Source organism: Pseudopipra pipra, chromosome 5 (genome assembly GCF_036250125.1).
Source record: "Pseudopipra pipra isolate bDixPip1 chromosome 5, bDixPip1.hap1, whole genome shotgun sequence".
Classification (NCBI taxonomy): Eukaryota; Metazoa; Chordata; class Aves; order Passeriformes; family Pipridae; genus Pseudopipra; species Pseudopipra pipra.
This window is the reverse complement of record NC_087553.1, coordinates 45414604-45436926: the sequence shown is the minus strand read 5'-3', so window position 1 is coordinate 45436926 and position 22323 is coordinate 45414604. Positions and strand designations below refer to the sequence as shown.

General features: G+C 36.2%; 1 protein-coding gene across 7 annotated transcripts in view; it reads left to right on the top strand.

Moving 5' to 3' along the window:
* TMEM117 (transmembrane protein 117) overlaps positions 1-22323 on the top strand; it is a 211272-nt gene that overhangs the window by 113060 nt on the left and 75889 nt on the right. For all 7 annotated transcript variants that reach the window (XM_064655865.1, XM_064655859.1, XM_064655860.1 and 4 more), the window contains one exon: positions 7503-7600. In XM_064655865.1, the coding sequence (XP_064511935.1) occupies positions 7503-7600 (98 nt within the window). The remainder of the gene's footprint in view (positions 1-7502; positions 7601-22323) is intronic.

The following is a 22323-nucleotide window of genomic DNA, read 5'->3' as shown; positions in this document are numbered from 1 at the left end:
CTGTTATGAGCCATCACGTATTTCATTAACTGGGTTAATGACATTTCAGTGAGAAACACTAAGAAACGTAGGAAACCGTGTTGGGATTCATGTTACCAGACTTCCAGTGCCAGCAGTGTGATCATCTGAACAGGTTCTGTTTTAGAGTGAAGAAAAGTAGGTACATCTTTACAACAGAACCCATTTTGAAATGAATTTCACCCCAGAAATGCTTTTTTCTTTTCACTGACTATAAAAAGAATTTACATTGGTCTAGATGCATGTGGTGAATGCATACCAAACATGGCATGACTTCTGTCTCTGACCTTTTACCAAAACCACTAAGCTCCCTAAATGAGTAAAGCAAGCTCTCCTGCCATGACAGCCTAAGATGGAACTGAGTTAAATGCCTTAAATAAAAATCATGGTGTGGCTTTATGTCTCACACTTTGTCTGTAATACGTGATATTACCCAGACCTCTGGTTATGCATTTGTAACACTAATAAGGAAGCTGTAAAGCAAGAAAAAAGTCTTCTGAAATGTGCTGCCAATGGTTATATAAACAGTAAGTGCTTGCCACATGACAGCCAGTATATTTTGTTGCACACATATAGTGATTTATGTGCACAGTAGGGACTTGAAACATGATGGGAAATGAGATGGCACAGCTTAGAGTTTTTCTGCAGAAGCTCTGCTTCAGTTGTATGGTTGTTCCTGAACAGTTATTTATATTTACGAACTGTCAAGGAATTTCCCGTTAAAAGAAAATTCTTCCTCTTTTTTTTTTTTTTTTTGGTTTATTTTATATATGGCTTTTAAAAACCCCAAAATTTATTCAGGAATTATTTCTTCTGGTATTGAAATACAAAGTATAATTTCCAGAATAACTTGGATAGACCTAAAATAGATTTCTCCCTAACCCACCTTTTGATATCTAAAGTTTTTCTACCAGAAATTCATTGTGGAGCATTCTGTCCTAATTCAATTTGGAATTGGAAAGGAAGTGCTAGCAAAAGTGACTTTTCTAAACTTGAGTCTAAAGCATATATATTTTGAGTTGTTCTCACCATCTTGTTGAGTTGCTATCCCTGGATTGTGCAGAAACTACTATGATAATACTCAAAACCAAATCAAGATCTGCTGGCTAAAAAATAGGAGGCTTGCTACTTCCTCAATGGGTAAAGAAATAAATTTGCACGGATCAGCAAAGATGGCAACAATTAATATAAGCCTCCTCTCTGTTTGTGCAAAAAAAGTTCTTTAAATGGTTTTGGTGGAAATTCAAATGTAAGACAGTGCATATGTGCAAATGTTGTGGATTGGGAGAATAACATCTCATAAGAGCAAAACTTAGGAGACATTTTATTGGTAGGAAATATGAAAATGCACAAAATCACATTGGGGACTGTTGCAGGAGCAACAAAAGTGAACCATAATATTCTTTATTGTTCATATTGACCACTGAATTGCAACATCAGTTTAATGTTGTTTTTGTCTATTGTTAAAACAGTATGTGTTGGTAAGACAAGAATGATGTGCTGACTCTGATTAAAATGAGAGAACAGAATAGATTGAAGGGGCCAATCTATGTGTTTGCTGTCACTTAGGATTTCTTGCTATTAAATTGGAGAAGTACCCTAAAAGGGGTTTCATTGTTTCCCTGATAGAAATCAAACCAAATTAGGAATGTTCCAAGATGTAGAAAGCAGCCAAAATTTCTTTAAAATCTAGCACTGTATTTAGAGCTGACTATTAATATTTAGCCTGAAAAATATCATCACCCTTATAGATCTGTAAGTCTAATTAGAAATATTTGTTACATTTGTTTTCAAACATTTACGCATTGTGTATATTCCAAAATGCAGCAGAGAGGATTGAAATAAATTAACAGTTGTTTCTGAAGCATGTGTAACAATGTTTTTGACACTTCTGCTCAACTGCCAAAAAAATTTCAAAAATAAAATAGGAATTTCATATTATCATGTGTAAGCTATGGAAATGTTTAGGTATGATCACAGAATCACAGAATAGTTAGGATAGGAAGGAACCTCTGGAGAGCATCCAGTCCAACCACCCTGCCAAGGCAAGATCACCTAGAGCAGGTGACACGGGAACACATCCAGATGGGTTTTGAATGTCTCCAGAGGGAGGGACTCCGCAACCTCCCTGGGCAGCCTGTTCCAGTGCTCTGTTGTTCTCAATCTAAAGAAGTTCTTTCTCACATTGAGGTCGAACTTCTTGTGTTTTAATTTATGGCCATTGCTCCTCATCCTGTCACAGGGCACCACTGAAAAGCGTCTGGCACCATCCTCTTGGCACCTGATTTTGAGATATTAATATGCATTAATGAGATCCCTTCTCAGTCTTTTCTCTAAACTTAACAAGCCCAGCTCCTGCAGCCTCTCCTCATAAAAGAGATGCTCCAGATCCCTAATCATCTTTGTGGCCCTCCTCTGGACTGTCTTCAATAGCTCCTTGTCTTTTTTGAACTGTGGAGATCAGAATGGACACAGTACTCCAGATGTGGCATCACTAGGGGCAAATAGAAGGGGAGGATCAGCTTCCTCAACCTGCTGGCCACACACTTACCGATGTACCCTCTTGGTTGCAAGGGCACACTGCCGACTCCTGGTCAACTTGTCATCCACCAAGACTCCCAAGCCTTTCTCCACAGAACTGCTCTCTAGTAGGTCAGACCCCAACATGTACTGGTACATAATTCTACTCTGCTGATCATGACTTTCTGAGCTCTGCTATTCAGGCAGTCTTGATCCACCTCACTGTCCATTCCTCTAAGCCACACTTCCTGAGCTTACCTATGAAGATATTATGGCAAACAGTGTCAAAAGCCTTGCTGAAGTCAAGGTAGACAACATCCAATGCTCTCCCCTTGTCAACCCATTACAGAAGGCTATCAGATTGGTTGCCATCCATGGGAGACAATTTTCTCCCTGACATCTAGATGAAAAAAAGGATAGAAGTATTTTCCATATAGGTTACTTTTGTACATCAAGTGAACAGCACTGCAGTTTTTAAATATCTTAAAGAAGAAAAAGAGAAAAGTGATGGATAGAAGATTTTAATGACTGAGTACTAAATGTTTCCCTAATTTGGTATATGATTACTGTGATGTAGTATAGTACTTAAAGACTGAGATATGATAAAGAATTGATGTGTAGTTAGTGGGACACCTATATATAGGTCTTACCTAAAAGCACATAACAGCAAAGTAAAGGGAGCATGCGCCCTCAGCAGTATGCATTAGCTGTCATTGACTTCACACTTTGACCTCAGGAAACATAATTACTTTAACCTGATTTAGCCCTACTCTGGAGAAAAATCCACATACTTCTCAGAAATACATAAGCAATACTGAGTCTTTGCAAAAATATCAATGCGTTCCTTTGATGAGGCTTGCAGTGTTCATGCTCTTGCCTGGAGCTCTTGTTCATGCTCTTGCATAGTGTCAGACCTGTCCTGACTCTGTGGCATCTTTACAATTTCTGAAAGCTCCTAGAATGTGTGATATTCACTCTTACTGAAAGAATTAAAACTTATAATACTTGACTCATGTACCACAGTGGTAGATAGACATTTTGCCAAATGCAGTTATTCAGACTACTCCATTTTCCAGCAATAACACCATGATGTCATGTCCTCCTGGCTGAAGAGTTGCATACGAACAGCTTTTTTACTGTTATTAGGTGTTGCAGTCCTACTGTCGATTAGACCTTTCACTGCTCATTGCTGTATCAAAATAAAAAAAATATTTCAGATTTCACCATTTGGTTTGTGTTTCCAGGCTTTTCTTGTGGATTCTGGCTTCTTCTACCTTCTGTTGAATTTTGGAGGGATGCTCTTATTCTGTTTTGATGATTTATTCAAGTATGAATAAAGCAATGAAAATCCTCTGCTTAGGGTTGGTCTCCACGTAATGAATATTGCAGCATAGAATTCGTCATGTCCTAGAGTCCAGAGTCCATTTCTCTTTCAAGAAACAGTTTCTGCAGCTGTTTATATGAAGAAGTGCTATTATGAAACCATCTAATGTACTTTTATACTACTAGATTTCAATACAATTTGCCAGATGAAAACAGCTCGGCCAGCAGCCCATGCTGCATTAGTGTTACATGGGTCATCTGTTTATGCTCTGAAGATGATAGCATAATTCCTGCTAGTAAGTAGCTGGAAGATACTTTGAAGGCAGACCAAAGTATTAGGTAATTTTTTTCCTTTTTTTTTTTGAAAAGAAGTTTCACTTGCTGTTAACTTATTAATAGAAGAGATAGTTTGCCTTACCTGAAACTCCCAGTGCAGACTTTGCCTGTGCTGGGAAGACAGTGTAGCATCATTTGACATGAGTGTCTAAGAAGAAGAGATCTAAAGTATGTGTAGACCATCTTGATCAATAAATGATCCTTAAGGTGTCTTAGTGTTCCACTTAGTTTATCTCAGGTATCTTAGGTATCTTACTCCTTTGTTGTTTTTTTTCTTTTTTTGAAGCTTTTATGATTTTGCTTTTTTGCGCTTCTTGTCTAAGTTACTTGTTCTGAATATGACTTTGAATCACAGGTTCTTTCTTCTACGTGATATGACATAATTTTTCAAATTATTGTATTATATGTTGTTTAACAGTATATGTTGTAGGCCAGGTTACATGGGGCTTTGAACAACCTAGTCTAGTGCAAGGTGTCCCTGCCCATGGCAGGATGGGGGTTGGAACTGGATAATCTTTAAGGTCCCTTCCAACCCAAGCCTTTCTGTGATTTTATGATTGTATCAAACATCAAAAGGATCATATTAAAAGGAACAGTTTATTTTTCTGTAACAAAAAAATCAGAATCATAACATTTTGCTATTAATTTAATGATAGTAATATACCTTTTTAAAGCTTTATGAGTTAGCTTCATGGTTAATATAAAGTGAATAACATGAATAGCTGATAAAATCATTTTTTATAGGGCAAAGTGAAATTTAAGGTTCCATCATATATACAAGACATATTAATTGTTAATGGAAATTTTTTTTGAGGCATTTGTGTAACTTAAACAGTCAGGCAATGTGTGTGATGCAGCTTTGATTCTGCAATTTAGTACAGTGTAACTGTTTCTCTCATGAGACACTAAAAAAAACGAGAGAGTATACAGTGACCGTATGTAGGAGTCATTCCTTTCTGAGTTGAATCAGTGTAATTATTGATTAAAGTATATTGCATCTCCTAGTTAAAAAACCCCAAATATTACTTAATTATATTGTAAGTGGCTGTCCCTATTTTATCTTGATTATGTAAGATGTGTACAGACAATTACTGAAATGATCAATTATTTTTTATTTCCACATATCAGCAATGTTTTCAAACGTAGTCCAGCAATTGCATTGTGAAATACAGAGAAAAAACCCATAATCACACATTCCTTTACGCTAAATTCTGCAAATTGAATTAAAATGTATATTTTTTCTTTTCTAAAAACATTATTTTAAGAGGAACAATGAGTTTTTTATGTTTCTATCTAAAACTTGCTTGCTCTATGACAATGTTCAGTGCTTTTCTCCTGTGAGCTGTTTGCCGCACTGACTGTCCTTGACCAAACCAGAAAATGAATTTGATTTCTCTAATGCAACAGGTAATTGGATTTCTCTTTATGGAATGCATCCCTTTAATGACTGTCTCTGCTTCAGCCAATTTAGATGCAACTGACCTTACATTGATCTGGTGATATGACTTAAAATAAATGCCAAAGCTGGGAGATAAAATACCAACTGTTTGATATCAGAAAGAACATTTCCTGCTTCATCTTGCCATTTTCTTCAGAAAGTGTGTCCATCTTGCATACCATTCTCATGAAACATGCTACTCTAATAATTGGTCATAAAGCTGCAAATTACATCCTTCTACCAAATATAATAACCATTTCCCAGAAAGCATCTGGAGAAAATACCTTGAAACATGAATAAAAATTCTTGAAATATCTGTTCTTCTTTGCAAATATTCATCACTATGTAGACTCTTCCTAAGAGGAAAAAAGGTGTTACTAAAGTAGTGAATTAAATCTTTACAGAGGTTTCGTTCAGCATTAAATATATATTGAAATTTAGATAATAGGGATCTTATATAAAAGTATCATGGCTTGCTGATCTGAGAAAATATTTACTCACATAAAACAATTAGTAAAGGTGGTACTTTGGTATATTATCTGTTCGTTGTTAAGGTTAGGATTAATGGAGTCATAAAATCCTAGAATAAGTATTTCTATTTAACATGTTCATTATCCTTTGAACCCAGCCCTTCAGACTAATATGCTGAGCACTTTTAACCCCAAATTGTCTTGAAGCCAAAATTTAGCACTTGAATGCAGGTTTAATTTATTTGCGGGCCACGTATTCTTTTTGATAAACACTGTTAATGCCATTGATTAAAAGTGGTAGCTCACATTCTGGATAGTAAACTGGATTTTTAAACCTTAGTGTGGAAAGTAAAACCAAGAAATTTTGTCTTGAATTTGAAGTTTTTTCCTCCTGAAACCTTGTTAAGAGTTAATTTCATACTGATCAAAACAGATAGCAATTTTCCAGTGAGTCCTGCCAATGGCAGATAGAATTTGTTTTACTTCTCTGAATTTTGAAACAGGTCGTCACCCTCATTTCCTTTATCTGTTCAATTATTTCTTAAATCTTAACATATGAATTGGTTTTGCACTCCTCTGGATGTTTTACACAACAAAATTGATGAGTTTATTGTAATGTAACTTTTGGTGCTTTTTAGTAGAGTTAATTTGAAGTAAATGGATATGAAAACACAGCTTCCCAAAAGTACAGGTGCCTGTGGGGTATTCACCCTTCTCGTTGAGCTGAAAGTAATTTTTAATACTTTCATGTACCACCCGGAAGTACTGCATACATATGAGTCTCTGGACAGAGAAACATATGGTCTCTTTAGGTAGGAATTATGAAAATGAGGGTAAATATTTCATACTTTTAAAACTCTGTGGAAGTTTTGAGATTTTTTTGTGTTGCTAGTCCCAGGTGCACTTTTTTTACTGATTCCAGGAAGTGAAAGGAGATTATAAATGGCATATAGTGCTTAATTCACAGGCTTGCACTCCCTGGCTGCAGTTCTGCTTTCAAGAGTGGAAATTCTGCTGATGCTGCTCTCAGGGAAGCGTATTGCCTCTCCCAGGTTGAGCCAGAAAGCTTTTCAGCCACAGGGGAATGTAACTTATGTACTGTAGGTTGCTTTAACTTTTAGACTGGTTCATCTTTTGTTCTTATCTTCGGATCTCTACAGGTTTCATTGTTTCTCAAGGAGTTGCATGCACTTCTAGGGGCAGAATATGGAGGCCAATATACCTTATTTTGATCGCAAGTAACATTGGACATACTATTATTCTATTTTCTAACTGTTAACATTATCAGACCTAAAGCAGGTGTGCCACATATAAAATAAAAGTGTTCTTAAAGTCCTTTCTAGTACTGTCTTTTGTGACACCAGTGCAACTATTTACTATTTCTTCTTTCCCTATAGGTCACAGATATGATGCTTCAGGACAAACCCTACCCAGACTGGGGAAAATCTGCCAGAGCTTTCTGGAAGAAAGGAAACATTCGGATCGTTTTATTCTGGTAGGAAAGTAGTAAAATCAGATTATTGTAACTGAACCTTTTATAGAATATCCAAAAACATATTTTCTTATTCTCAGTGGCAGAAAGAGATATAAACAGAGTACATGGTTGAAAAAAAGTTAAAACTGGTCTAACAAAAAATTAAACATTGCAAAAACTGCATGGGTGAACAATTGCTAATCAAAGTAGTTGGTGTAAAAATGTAATTTAAAAATTGATTTATACAGTTTCTTTTGTTATATTTTGGCAGTGTTTATAATTGAGTTGCAAAATTTTTGCTATATGTAATAATATTTAGCTGTCCCATTGTCATTCCTTGTAATTAAGGTAAGTAGATATGTGAATTTCCTTTTGTGACCATGAAATTAATTAAAGCAATTCTTTGAGTTACCACATGACTAGGATTTAAAATGGCAAGTCTGTCTCAGATAATTAAGAAAAATATTAAAAAATTTAAATATTAAAAAGAAAGCAGAATCAGATGGCAGATTGTCTGCACACAAGGTTTATAAGGAACTGAAGGGAGCTGAGCTGATGCAAGTTTTATTAGCACTTAATTGCCTATTGAAAAATTGAATGTTAAAATTTGAATATTGTTTTGCTTTTGCTGCCTTTTTTTTTTTTTAAAATATAGAATTATCCTACCAGCCTGTAAGTCTGAGTTCAGTCTTAGCTAAATGGATTGAATATATCATCAATAATGGAATTATGAGCAAAGCTCTAGATTAACTTAACTGAAAGAAGCCAGGGAAGCTTTGCTGAAAGAAAACCTTCTCTGATCTGTTAGAACTCTTTGAACTTGTCATCAAAATAATGGATGAGGAAGAAATGCTTGATCTAATTTATGTGGACTTTCCCAAGGGTTTTTACAAAGTTCTTTGCTGAAGGCAATTAAGAAAACTAGTAAGCCTAAGTGTGCTAACATTTAGAAATTGTCTCAGAAATGTGCACATTTTCAGCTACCTTGATAAGGCAGGAGAAGCCATCTTGGCCATGGTGACCATGAAACGATAGAGTTTAAACTCTCTCTTGACAGGAGGAAAAGTGCCAGCTAAACCTTGGCTCTGGAAATGAGGAGAGCAAACTTCAGCCTGCTCAGGCAATTACTAAGTAAGGTCCCCTGGGAAGATGTTTTTGCAGGTGCTGGGGTCCATCAGTGCTGGTCACTTTTCAGACGTCACCTCCTAAGGGCACAGAAGCAGGCAATTCTTAAGTGTTGGAAGTCAAGCAAGCGAGGCAGAAGGCCAACTTGGCTGAGCAGGGATTTTCTCTTGGAAATAAGGCAAAAAAGAAAGCTGTGGAGAATCAAGCAAAGTAGTTGGAATAAAATCGCCAGGACATCTCTTGGATGTGTATGCAGTTTGGTTAATAGAGGCAAGACCTGAAAAACTGTTCCAATATTAATTGTCCTGGAAACTTTCCTAATAGAGGATGGGGGTTTATAGTGAGCAAGGCATGAAGAGTTCTTCACGTGAACTTTTAGCTATAGGGAAAAACAGGACACCAACAAAAAGAAATGAGTTTACTGGAAGAGAGAAAAACACCTGCTGAGGTCTGTGTAACCAGGTAACAGAAAATTGATATTCAAAGGTAGATTATCAAAATGGGGTATTGTAGAAATAATAGAGGTGTCTGAATCTTGATTGCAGGCAGGGTAACAGAAAAATATATACAAGCTGAGCATTTGAATATGGGCGTAGCAGGCTGGAATCCATTTTTCTAGTGTCATTGGCTAGACTTTCATTGTATGTGCATACAATGATCAGTCTTCATTGCAGTAACATGTCTTTGACACAGACCCCTGTCTGATATAATACAAAACAAATACCAACATGGAGAAGAAATAAAGTAATATGTATAATTGTAAATTTGTGATTCTCTATGTTTGCTGTGTTTGACTTCTCAAACTAAATAATCTTCCTTTAGTGTGTAGCTCCATAAGCTCTCGCTAGCTTTCTTTAATAAAAAATAAAACTACACATGCTCAGAAATGTGTGTTAGCAATCACAGGATATTAATTCAGCAAATCGACCTAGTAATATAGGTTTGAAAGCTTTTATTGAAAATAACTGCACAGAATTACTACAGAGTACTAATTCATGAACATATGTTATGTTTATAGTGGATTGTGTCAAACATAGGTTAGTGTAGTATTCTTAATTGAACATTTTGTACCCTAGAAGTAGAGAAAACTTTCTTCTGAGATAGATAACCACATCTCCCACACAGAAATACAACATTTTCTATAAGAGATTTCCCATTATGAACCTATTTGAGTTTTTGGGTTTATAAGTTACATTTCCATATTCTATGTTTTTATAGTCAAGATGATAAATTAATACTGTACAATTATGTTCTTTTCACATATATGAATGTAGTTCATAAATTGGTTTCAAAAGACAGCTTCTTAAAACATCCGTTCTTTTCATTGTAGGCTGCACTGAGAAAAACTAGTTAGACATTATAGATTTCTCATTCTAAATTATGTACTGACCCAAAAAAACAACCTTTCATTAAGTTTGAGTAAAAGTTTTTGTGATGCAGTCTGCAGCAAAATAATTGTATCTATAATATGTGTACATTTAGTTTCACAATACCTCCCTGTGTTGGAGGTTTTTAAGTTTGTCTATTAATTCTTTCATATTTAAGTAATTTATCTTGGGATAAGGTACTGACTACTGAACAGAAACCTGGAATCATCTAGAAGATAAGGCAGATTTCCTGGTAAATAGCACAAATAGTATAAAAGAATGTAAAAATATTTTCCAATATTATTACTCAGAGTAAATATTTTATTCTTATGCTATAACCAAAGTGAATGACTTCAGTTTGGATAAACGAAATAATAAATATTCATTAAGGTCCTCCGCAGATGGTTTATATTGAGTAATCTGACTACCAATCTGAACAGGCATTGTAAAATATATTGTCAGGATAAAACCATTCATGAATAGTAATTATTACCTTTAGTCTAGCAGTCAGGAAGTATGATTATAATTTTTCAAGAGATGGCTAAAATATTTTTGAGAGCATTTCTTTAATTTCTGTATTATGGTTAATACAGAAATACCCATCTGAGTATTATTGGTAAGTTGTACTGTGAAATGACAATTTGTTAACATGAAAAAATACTGAAAATAATTCATCATACTACAGACCACTGAACTTTCTTTCCTATAAAGGGTAGTTATTTAAGGTTTCTGCCTATTTTTAGCTTTCATTATTTATTATTTTCAATATATGAAAATATTTTATAAATATGAAAATATTGTATTATCGAAAATATTTGCACAAAACTTTTTGTTCAAATCTATGTCTGGTACAGTACAAACTCTCTGGTTCATGTCCTAAGGAGAATTTTTCCATCTGGATAGCAAAGTGCTTTTACAGTGCCTAGTATGGAACAGTAAAATGCTCAAAACTCACTAGAATGGTTGAAGCTTGACAACTACATGAGTTAGACAAATTTTTGAGACCTTGTTCTCAGTTGTCCCCACTCCTTGGTGCATGAAGACTATTCTGTCAGTAATTTAGGGTTCTCCCACAAATCTGCTCTCCTCAACGAGCACTGTTTTCAGCTACAAGTGTTACTCAGTCCCTAGCTGAACATGTCTGTCCTTTTCTTTCTTCCCTTCCTCCCTTCCTCCAGCACAGCAATAGCCTGAAATGCTGCCAGTGTTGGCAGAAGCAAGAGAGGAAGGGCAAGGATGACCTGGGGCCATAGGTCAGCTGTGGGGTGATTGGCTTCCAAGATAGCATTTGCAGTTCTAACACTGTCTCAGCCTTTCCCTGGCTTTTCTAGGAGCATTTTAGGAAATGCAGTCAATCCACAGGCCTCCCATGTGGCCACATGGACCATGTTATTCATAGACTACTAATGCATTGCATGAGAGGTAGATGCTTTATATGACATTACTTATATATGAGCAAAGGGAAGGTATGCATATGGGAGGGAGTGCAGGTGAAAGTCTCCCATCTGTCTCAACTATCAAGGAAGAAATTTGTAGCTTGCCTATGCTCGTCTATATTTAGAAAGGCTGTACCATACGTTTTTTCCACATTCTAGTTATGATAGGAAGCATAGGGAATCATTCCTTATCTCACTTTTCTTCTCAGAAGGCAAAACATTTGAGGGAGTCACAGTTTAAATTTAGGAGCTCTGAGATCTGGGATTCAAAAAAAAAAACCCAAACCAATACAGCCAGCTTTAATTGTGAGATCACTTTAGTTTGAACATTAAGTTTGTTATTTGTCTTGTTCAAGTTACATAAAGTGGTCTCATCCTATTTATTTTTTTCTGATGGAGACTCCTACAGATCAAACAAAAAATATGTTGTTTCTTACTTGTATTTGCATGAATAAGAGGAAGGTTAGCAGATGAGGAGAGTGAGGATAGCGTGGCAGCTTTCCTCTCACAGTAAGTAGAACACACCCGTATGCATCTGCATCCACACATGCAACTACACACTCGAGACAGCAACAGAGAGGAGGAAGGAAACTTCTAACACCCCTGAACAAACACCATTCCCCTGGTAAGTCTAGTGGTGGAAACCTTTAAAGTCCTGGAGTTTAAAAAAATATTCACAGAATAATCTGGTGGAAAGACAGTTATGTGGAAGAGAGAAAAGCATCATCCTTTAGCTACAGTGGGGTTTTGGACTGGGCCCATAGACAGTTTCAGCTTTATTTGGCTTTAAATTCTTTGAACTGCTGTGGTACATATGTATTTTATACCCTATCTTTTCAGTTCCTCAGCCTGTTTAAGCTTTTTGAGTTATATTTGGTAGCTACTTGCAATTCAATAGTTGATAGCCTGTTAGAAAAAAAGGCTAGTTTTTATTCCTACATAATTGCTAGATTCCTAAGTATAGCCTTTGTAATTGGATGGATATGGCAACCCATCTTCACCTCTTTTTAAAAGTATATTTTATTCTATCTCTTTTATTGAGCAAGAGGTATATCACGAACAATTACTAAATATATTTTATCCAACATGTAGCTTTAATAAAATAAAACTTCTTAAAGTGCTGTATCTCCAATGTTTCAGTAATAACAGTACTCCCAAATGACAATACTTTCACAAAATCACACTCTATGCCAAAAACTGAAAAGCTCTAATTCTTAGATGAAAATTCTCCTTGGCAAATTTCAAAAAGTTCTTTTTTTCTGAATAGGCAGCTGCAATCCTCAGTTCAGTCACAGTCTTCTTGGAGCAAGTCCCCTTTTAGCACCTTTTCTGTACTTTCTGCAAAGTTCTTGTTGAGCAGGAGACACCTCTGCCTCCACTCAAGCCCTGGAAGATTTTCCAGAAGAGCAGAATCACTGATGTGGTTGTTGCTCTCTCAGTTCTGTCTTTCTGCTTAAGTGCTTTACCTTCCTTCCTCTTCCACAGGATAAACCTGTTTACTATTAGAAAAAACATTTTTTTCTAACTTTAGCATTTACAGCTAGCCTAGGCCTTATTCCAGGTCCACTCTAAAATCAGGATGAGTGTAGCTGTCAGATAATATGCATTATTTGATCATGTAGGGAGAAAAAAAGTGCTGAAAGATAAATATATAATATAAATACATAGTCAGATAATTTTGATAGGCACCCCAAGATGAAAGTTCTAACTATTACAGTTAGTTCAGCGTGCACATTGTGGACTATTATTCATACAGTGGAAGGATGCATTTCAGGTTATTAAAGTAGAAATTCAGTCTTGCATCCTTGCTTCAGTGTGCAGAGGCCTGGCAAAATAATAGCCCAAAATGTGGTCAATTCAACTCAAACTTGTTCCTTTGGGGAAGGTGTACAGAAACCACCACACAAAGACATGGTGCATGGAGAAGATGCAGCCTCAGCCAGCGGTTTTGTGCAAGACGTGATCTCTGAAAGGCTGCAGAGTTCAGTGGAGATCAGAAAGTGAGTGCTTCAGCTGCTTGTGCTCACAGCCAGAGTTCATAGACTTCGTCATGTCTGGATTCCAAAAATCAATTGACTCTTGTAAAATAAATGTGATGATTAAGGTAATTAAATTATTTTCCTTCCTGGAATGCTGGAGTACTTTTTAAAATTGTATTTCTCCCTAATGACATGTTAAAATTTGTGCCTTAGAATTTGCTAATGTGCTTGTCTGAACTCCTGACTCATCTTTCTCATAGAATGGCATAGGTTGGAGGGGAATTTAAAGATCATCTAGTTCCAGCCCCTCTGCTATGGGCAGGGACACCTTCCTCTAGACCAGGTTGCTCAAAGCGCCTTCTAAACTGGCCTTGAACAATTCCAGGGATAGGGCATCCACAACTGCTCTGGACAACATCTTCCTCGACCTCACTACCCTCACAGAAAAGAATTTCTTCATATATCTAGTCTAAATCTTTCAGTTTAAAGCTATTCCCCCTTGTCCTAGCACAACATGCCATTGTGGAAAGTCCTCTTCAGCTGTCTTGTCAGCCCCTTTAAGTGCTGGAAGGCTGCAAATAAGTCTCCCTGGGGCCTTTGCTTCTCTATTTTGAACAACTGCAGCTCTCTCAGCCTGTCTTCGTAGGAGAGGTGCTCCAGCACTTTGTGGTCCTCCTGTGCAGTTGCTCCAACAGGTGCACGTTCTTCTTTTGAGGCCTCCAAAGCTGAACTCAGTACTCCAGATGGGTTCTGACAAGAGGAGAGTAGATGGGCAGAATCATTTTCCTGGACCTGCTGTTCATGCTGCTTTTGATGCAGCCCAGGACACATTAGGCTTTCTGGGCTGCATGTGCATATTGCTGGGTCATGTGACTTCTCATCCACCAACACCTGCAAGTTGTTCTCCCCAGACCTCCTCTGTCCTAGGGAGAAATTAATCCAGTGTGCCCAGCCTGTATTTCTGCTTGGGATTATGCCGATCCAGGTGCTGAACTTTGCACTTGGCTTTGTTGAACTTCATGAGGTTCACACAGACCCACCTCTCAAGCCTGTCCAGGTGCCTCTGGATTGCATCCCTTCCCTCCAGCGTGTCAGCCACACCACACAGCTTGGTGTCGGCGACCTTGCTGAGGGTGCACTCGATGGCGCTGTCTGTGTTGCTGTCAAAGATGTTAAACAGCGCCGGCCCCAGTACCAAACGCTGAGGAACACCAGTCATCATGAACCATTGATCACAACTCTTTGAGTGCCACCATCAAGCCAATTCCTTATTCACCCAGTCTGTCTTTCAAATCCATGTCTCTCCAGTTTAGAGGCAAGGTTGTCTCGCGGGACAATGTTAAATGCTTTGCACAGTTCCAGGTAGATGATGGCAAGTTGCTCTTCCCTTATCTGCCAATACTGTAAGCCCAGCATGGAAGACCACAGAAATTGTCAGGCACCAATCTTCCCTTAATGAAGACAAATGAGTGTTCCCATATTTTCTGTAAATATTGACTATTTACAAATTCTGGACTGTGAAGTCCACAGGAGTACACAAAATTACAAACTTCTTTTCCTAGCAAAGGTTGCAAGACATAGTGATCATGTCAAGTGTTGTTTGGTTTTCATGTCCATCTGAAGAAGCCCTTCTGAAACTGATTTGTGGCCAGTGAAAATCAGCTTGGAAACTGTTTTAAAGATGTGGGTATTTTAGTGTAACTGGATGCACTAAAACTGTTCCACTGACATTAACGGAATTGTTTAACAGTGGGGCCTGAGATCACTTTCCCTGGGAACACTTTGGATGATATTATTAGTCTTCTGCAGGTTTCAGGAGGATATAGCAGTTGTCATCCTTTGAGTGGCTGATTAAAAAAGTCTAATTCCTCTTGATTTCCTGATCGTTCTTAATGATGTGATTTCTGCTCTGTTTTGGGCATTAATTTTTCAAATACCATTTAGCAAAACTCTCCACCATATCCACCTGTTTTTTGGTGGAAACAGGCAAACAAATAGCAACAAAGAAATAACGGTTCCAGCGAAATCACAGCTTGAGATTTGAAGTGCTGCACAGGACTAGAATGTGGCTGTATGTTCTAACTTGTGATGCTTTAAAAGAAGAAAAAAATAGCTTTGTGTATCCAAATTCAGTTATTTAGGCTTAACAAAAAAATGATGGGACTCTCTCTTTTGCAAAGACTGGACTTAAATGTGGAGCAGGAAACTATTTTTTAAATACTGCCAGACTTCATGCCCCCATCCCATTCTATCCCCTTCAGATTCTTATACCCCATGATCACTTTCAGAATAGAGCTATTTCAATAAAAATTATAACTTAATTGCAATATGCTTAACACAACTATAAATATGAATGTACATAAGCTTATTTAGTCCTTGTATAAAACCTCAGTTTAGATGTAAGGAGCAATTCTTTTGTTTCTTACTTGCTTTTCTACATTTAAAATATTTGTAGAGCTGTAAAATTAAATGCATTTGCTGACAGATATCTTAATCAAGGTATTCAATTTATAACATCTTATTTAGGCTGGATAGCATAATGAGAATACTGTGGCTATATTTTTATTTCAGATAATTGCATGTTATCTGTTTGTAATTGTGACTGTAGAAAAAGCAAGGCCTAAAGCAAAGGGTAGATTAAATTGTCAATGAAATCACAACAAAAGGTTGTTAACAAAAGGTGCGCTGCAGGTCTCTTGTTTTCATAATGTATGTTTTGATACTTTAGCATCTTTGCTAGATTTTTTTTTTTTAAATCGTGTTAGCAGTTAAGTCCTTACAAAGCTCGATGCCAGTTAAGTTTCAGACCATGCATATTTGAGGTACTTTGTCTAACAGGAAGTTATACTGATGAACATAATGAATTTATGATACTAACTAATCAAAAATGTTTAAATAAAGATATGTTAATACAGTGCTAGACATTTTCCATCTTTGCAGATTCTTTACCTATGGAAGTAATCTATTCCTGGAATCAAAACCACCTTGACTTCAGTTTACTGTTCTCATTGTATTACTGATGGTGTTCGTAGATGGCCGAGCACAGTGCTACTTCTCATGCAGACAAAGAGTAAATCTTTCTGGATTTCAGTGGAAAGGGCATCAGCCCTTGTCTGTGATGGCTGAGGGGGAAAGCAAAACCAGTGAAAACAACTGGAAAAAAATTACTCAGCCTTGAGAATAATCTAGGCTATGAGAATAATCTAATTTCTTTGAGAAAGGCTCATATTTTTTGAAGCTTTTTTACTGCATTTTACTGTTTGCATACTCTTGTCTTCTGCTTCTCCATTTGTTTTTTACACACCCTATCAGAATCCATTAGTTCTGCCATAAAGCAATTTGAATTTAATTTAATTTATTACAAAATATCTTACAATTGGCAAGGTAAGGGACAAAGGCCAAGAAACAGTCCAATTATTACATTAAAATGAAGGGGGTTTTAATTTCAGTTTAATGACTCGCAATGGCGCTTTTAGGTTATTCAAAGTTATGCTGAAAATAAAAAAAAAATATTTCTTATTTTTAATATACTAGATATGGCATTCTCCCAGTGCTGAATAAATGTTCTCTTTGAGATTGTGTGACTGTGTTAACTTGAGTGCAAGTTTCTAAGCTATTCTGCTTTTTAATATATGGTACTTTTAATTTAGATGCATTGGTTTTGATTTTTATTTGCATTGATACGTAACTATTGGAATTTTGCTGGAGATTGGCTGGAGCACTTCTCCTGTGAAGATAGGCCGAGATAGCTGGAGTTGTTCAGCCTGAAGATGAGAAAGTTCCAGGGAGACTTTACAACAGCCTTCCAGTGACAAAAGGATCTGGCAAAAAAAATGGAGAGGGACTTTATAAAGGCATGTCTTGACAGGACAACGGGGAATGACTTTAAACTGAAAGGGGACAGGTTTAGACTACATATAAGGAAGAAATTCTTTCCTGTGAGGGTGGTGATGCACTGGAAGGGGTTGCCTAGAGAAGCTGTGGATGCCCCATCCCTGGAAGCTTTCAAGGCTGGGTTGAATGGGGCTCTGAGCCACTTGGTCTAGTGGAAGGCGTTGGAAGGGGAGTTGGAACTAAATGATCTCTAAACGCCCTTCCAACCGAAACCATTCTGATTCTATGATATCTACTATAATCTCTGCTATGGTCTCTGCTATACTCTGCTATAATACTATTAATATGGATTAATAAATTTATAAATTCTAGTAAATTAATTTTTTATAAACAACCAACCCATGAGCATGGTTTCAAAGCAAACCACTGTTAAAAATGTTCTCACTTGTGCCAGCATTGCACATCCCAAGAGAAGTGAACTCTCTTTTCCAGGGAGGTTACTCTCAGGAATTCCAGTTTTAAAAAGGAACATGGCACAAAGATGTGCTAAATCCCTCATCTGCAAATCCATATTTGCTGCTCACAAAAGTATTGTGTCAGTAAAAAATAGCCCTTGACACGTGCTCAGCATCTACTTATTTGCATACTTTGACCTGACCTCATTTATGGAAATATTCGGGGCAAGTTGGCATAGCACAGGAAGCATAGGTCTTGGGAAGAAAACAGAGTGAGGCATGTTTTCAATGACAGTAAACAAGCTGGAAATATCTTATTTGACTTTTAAATGATATACTGAGTTGAAAGAGCTGGAATTTAAGTGGGAAACAATAAGTTTTAAATTGAATAAATTTTATATGGAGGATCTGGAGGAAGACAGCACGTGTAATGGCAATGTCATTTTTAGTGCATTAGCTTTCAGGATGAAACTTGTCTCAAAGGCAGGTCCAGATTTCTTGTCTAAGCTTCTCTCCAGTATTCTGTTACATGTAGTCTAACATACTCATGTTTGCAAACTTTGTAAATAAAGTATAATATGAATATAAATGTTTCCAAGGGATTCTTTCAATATTCAGTACAAGCTTGATCAAGCTGCATAAGCATACCTCTATTATAAGTAATTTTTTCATTCAAACTGTGATACAACTGATTTTAATGTCTTAAAGACTAAGGTTTTAAGACTGTCTGTAGCTTTCAACTTGATCATAGAATTGCTTAGGTTGAAAAAGACCTTTAACTTCATCAAGTCCACCACCACTAAACCATGTCTCTAAGTGCCATGTCTACATGTCTTTTAAGTATCTCCAACCACTTCCTTGGGCACCCTATTCCAATGTTTGACAACCCTTTCAGTGAAGAAATTTATCCTGATAGCCAATCTAAACCTCCCCTGGTGCAACCTGGGATTGTTTTCTCTTCTGTCACTTGTTTCCTCAGAGTGGCTTATTCAAAATTTGAGCTGATAGACTTTAATCATACTTATCTTTAATAATTTGAAGAGGAAAACTTTTAGTTCATATTAGAAAAAATTACAGTTTAAAACATTATCTTGGTTTTAATAAAGATATTTTAAAAACATGGAGCTTTTCCCCTTGTGTACCTCTGAATTGGTAAAATTATCTAAACTTCTGAAGTTTTATTTTTATGGAAAGTAAAAAAATTTACTTTCTCCCAAAACAAATTAATTTACAAGATGCAAGCACAGACAAATGCATAATTGTATTTCAAAGAGTGATTTTGTTATGTTTCAGAAAGATGGGACTTTAAATTAAGCTTCTGTTTAAAGTGTCGTTCAGCAGAGTTTTTAAACCCTTATAATTTCCATTTTTTCCTACCTGAAACATTTCTGTGAAGCCATAAACTGATGTCTACAGTTAGGAGTACCACTTTCTTCTTGTGCCATAAGATCTTTCTTGTGAGTACGATATATTTTGGCTGGTTTCAAAAAGCATACACTCTCTTTTAATCTATACACAACCTCAATTGATGTTCAGGTCAGTAAGTGGGAAGACATTTATAGAATCAATCATTTTGGGTTAAGGAGTACACATACTGCAAGCGTACTAATGGAATGGAAATAATGCCTGGAACATCTCCAGAACAGTCACAGTCTCAATAGAGCAATTAAATATGCATGAGGAATGTTTGCAGTGAAGTTCAAACACATCAGCCTGAGGCTTATTTTTTGGTTTAATTTATTCACTGCCTTTCTGTGTACTGCTTGTTGATGGTTCAAAAACACTTCTGCACACTGCTCTTGCATCATCTGTGTATGCACTGACTGACAGATACAGTCACAGTTGCTATTTTTAATCACTATCTCAGGAACAAGGAGTAGACTGTAGTAGAAAAATGCAGAGTTAGTATTCAGGTTAACAGGTTTTATTCATTAATAAATTTGACATAATTCACAGTATGGAAAATAGTCTTCAGAATTAATTCAGGAAGTGTTTGAATATTTAGTAAAACTTCTTAGTCTGAATCTACTGGCATTATTAGGTCTTCAAATTAGAGTATTTCGTGATATGGCCTGTATTCCGTATCTTCATATTACTGCTTTTATCCTTCATGAAGGAGATGCTTGTACTGTCATTAGAGGCTGATTTTTTATATCATTGTGAATGCCGTCACTCTTCAAAACGTTGGTGATTGTATTTCCTGATAATCGTTGTTCTTTGCAAAATGTACAAAAGAACACATACTATTTCCAGATTCAGCAATTCCATGCTTTCTCTGCTGTTTTCAGTAAGAAATAAAACCAAACTATTTGAGGCTTTGTAATGCAAGTTTGTTTCCTTTGATGGCCTAAGTGCTCTGATTTGTGACTGATCAGAGAGCACCAGTGTATTAGCTGGTTCATCTGTTATCAATTCATGTGCTATGAGTAAGTGGGATTGTCACATAACCAAGTTTAGAGCTATTGGCAAAGCAACTGAGCAAAGACAACCTCTTAAAAGGATTACTCGTAATGTAATTACTTGTGAAAGATGTATGGATATCTCCTGTATGAAAACACCAGCATCCTAATATGTTCTTTAAGCAATAACATTAGTGGAATAAGAGCTTGTGTTCCAGTAATGGTATACTCTGCTGGCGGATAATGGCACAGTGAAGCAGAGACACTTGTGTGAAGTAAACACTTAACTAAAGCCAGAAGTGTGCTTTTGTTTCTTTATATAATTTCAAGGCTGTTATTGAAGCAAAATTTACTTTCTAGTGACACTATAGTTATTTTATTAAATGCAATGGAGTTTTTGAGGCCTCAAAGCTCCCAGTAGACTTTCTTCAGGTCTAGAGAAAAGTCTTTATATATCTCTACTAATATATATTAGTATATATTATATTATATATTATAATAATATAATAATTTTAATGAAAAAATATGCTTTTAATATATACCTGTTACTGGAGATGTCAGCAATATGGCATGTCATATAATTTTCTAGAGAAGCAGAATTAACTTAGGACCTTCAGTTCAGGCAAAGGGTAAGCACTCTTGGTGATGTTGCAAAATGAAGAAAACTTCATTCAAAAAATTGTTCACAATTGTGAACAATTTTGGTCAATGGCTTTTGATATTGACTTTAACTATCATTAGCTGATTGACATTTCTTAGTGAAAAGGAACACTCGCCTAAGTATGTTGAAATGAGCACCTGACCTTCATCTTTTGAAAATTGATGGTATAAGCCCAGTAGTCTTCAGTGAAAGTTTAATTCTCTTTTTCTTCAGTAGTTAATTCCTTCCAGTAGTTAATGAGCTCCATGGTATCCATAAAAATAGCAGCTTACAATGACAGCTATGCTGTTTGATTAGTTTAGTCTTAAGCTCATTTCTCACCTTTGATAGTACTTTCCTCTTGCAACTCCTGTATTTCTTTCATCACAGTTTTGTTTCATATTTTCTCATTATTTAATAAGCAAAATTCAGATGCTTGATGTATATTTCTTTCTGTGTTTTTTTGTTTCCACTTAATCAGGCTCCATTTTACATTCATGTATTGAATTTTGCTCTTTGCTTGGTTTTTTTCTTGAAGACTTATTTTCTGATCTTGAGTAATAATATTATTCTTAAGATGTATATCCTTATGATTCTTGCATCAGAAACCTGATTGGGTTTTTGATTGTGATATGTGGGCAAATAATCTGGCTTCATCTGTGTCAGAAGTTGCATGCTTACCTTGTGTAGTAAGGTTCTAAACTGTAATGTGTCTTGTGACAGCCTCACAATAGCAAGAACAGATTAATAAAGAAAGCTGACACTAATGTCTAGGTATATGTATTCAGAAGGTGATGCAAAGGAAAAATGCTTTACCCTTTACCCTTTACCCTTAGGAAAACAAGTCATAGCCAAAATATTCATACCTTAACCATCTGAACTTACTATCCTATATTATTATTGTAAATATTATTATTATTATTATTAATATCTAAATATATAAAATTTTCCCTTGAATTTGACCTACATCAGATTTTTGGGGCTTGTGGTACTCCAAAAAATCAGACCCTTTAAATATAATTGCCTAGCTATGAATTTAGATCCTAGCTTCAGACACAAAGTTATGTCATAAGGTCTTCCCATGGACCTTGTGAAAATTTCACATATTTTAACTATCCGTCCATCTTGCCAAGCCATCTTATTATGTTCATTTTTGTGTTTTCTGATCAGTTTGGAAATAGAGATAGGTTAAAATAGTTTAGGAGAGAGGAATCACTACTTTGTAATGCCATTATTCCTTTTACCTCTTCACTTTTATTATTTTAGTTTTTAAGATCACTCATGCTATATGGATTTCTGCAGTGATGTGAGTTGCTGTGATTGTGGTAGTGCCCAATACAAGGACAAAAGCAGAGCTCCTTGAACTGAGAGAGGAAGGATTTAACTTCCTTGTCTCTCCCTAAATAAGCAGAAAGAGAAAGAAGGTATTATTATCCCATTTGCAAGTGCCATTTAGCGTCTGAGCTTTGGATTGTTCCAGGAACCTTTTGGCCTTGTGACACAGCTGTG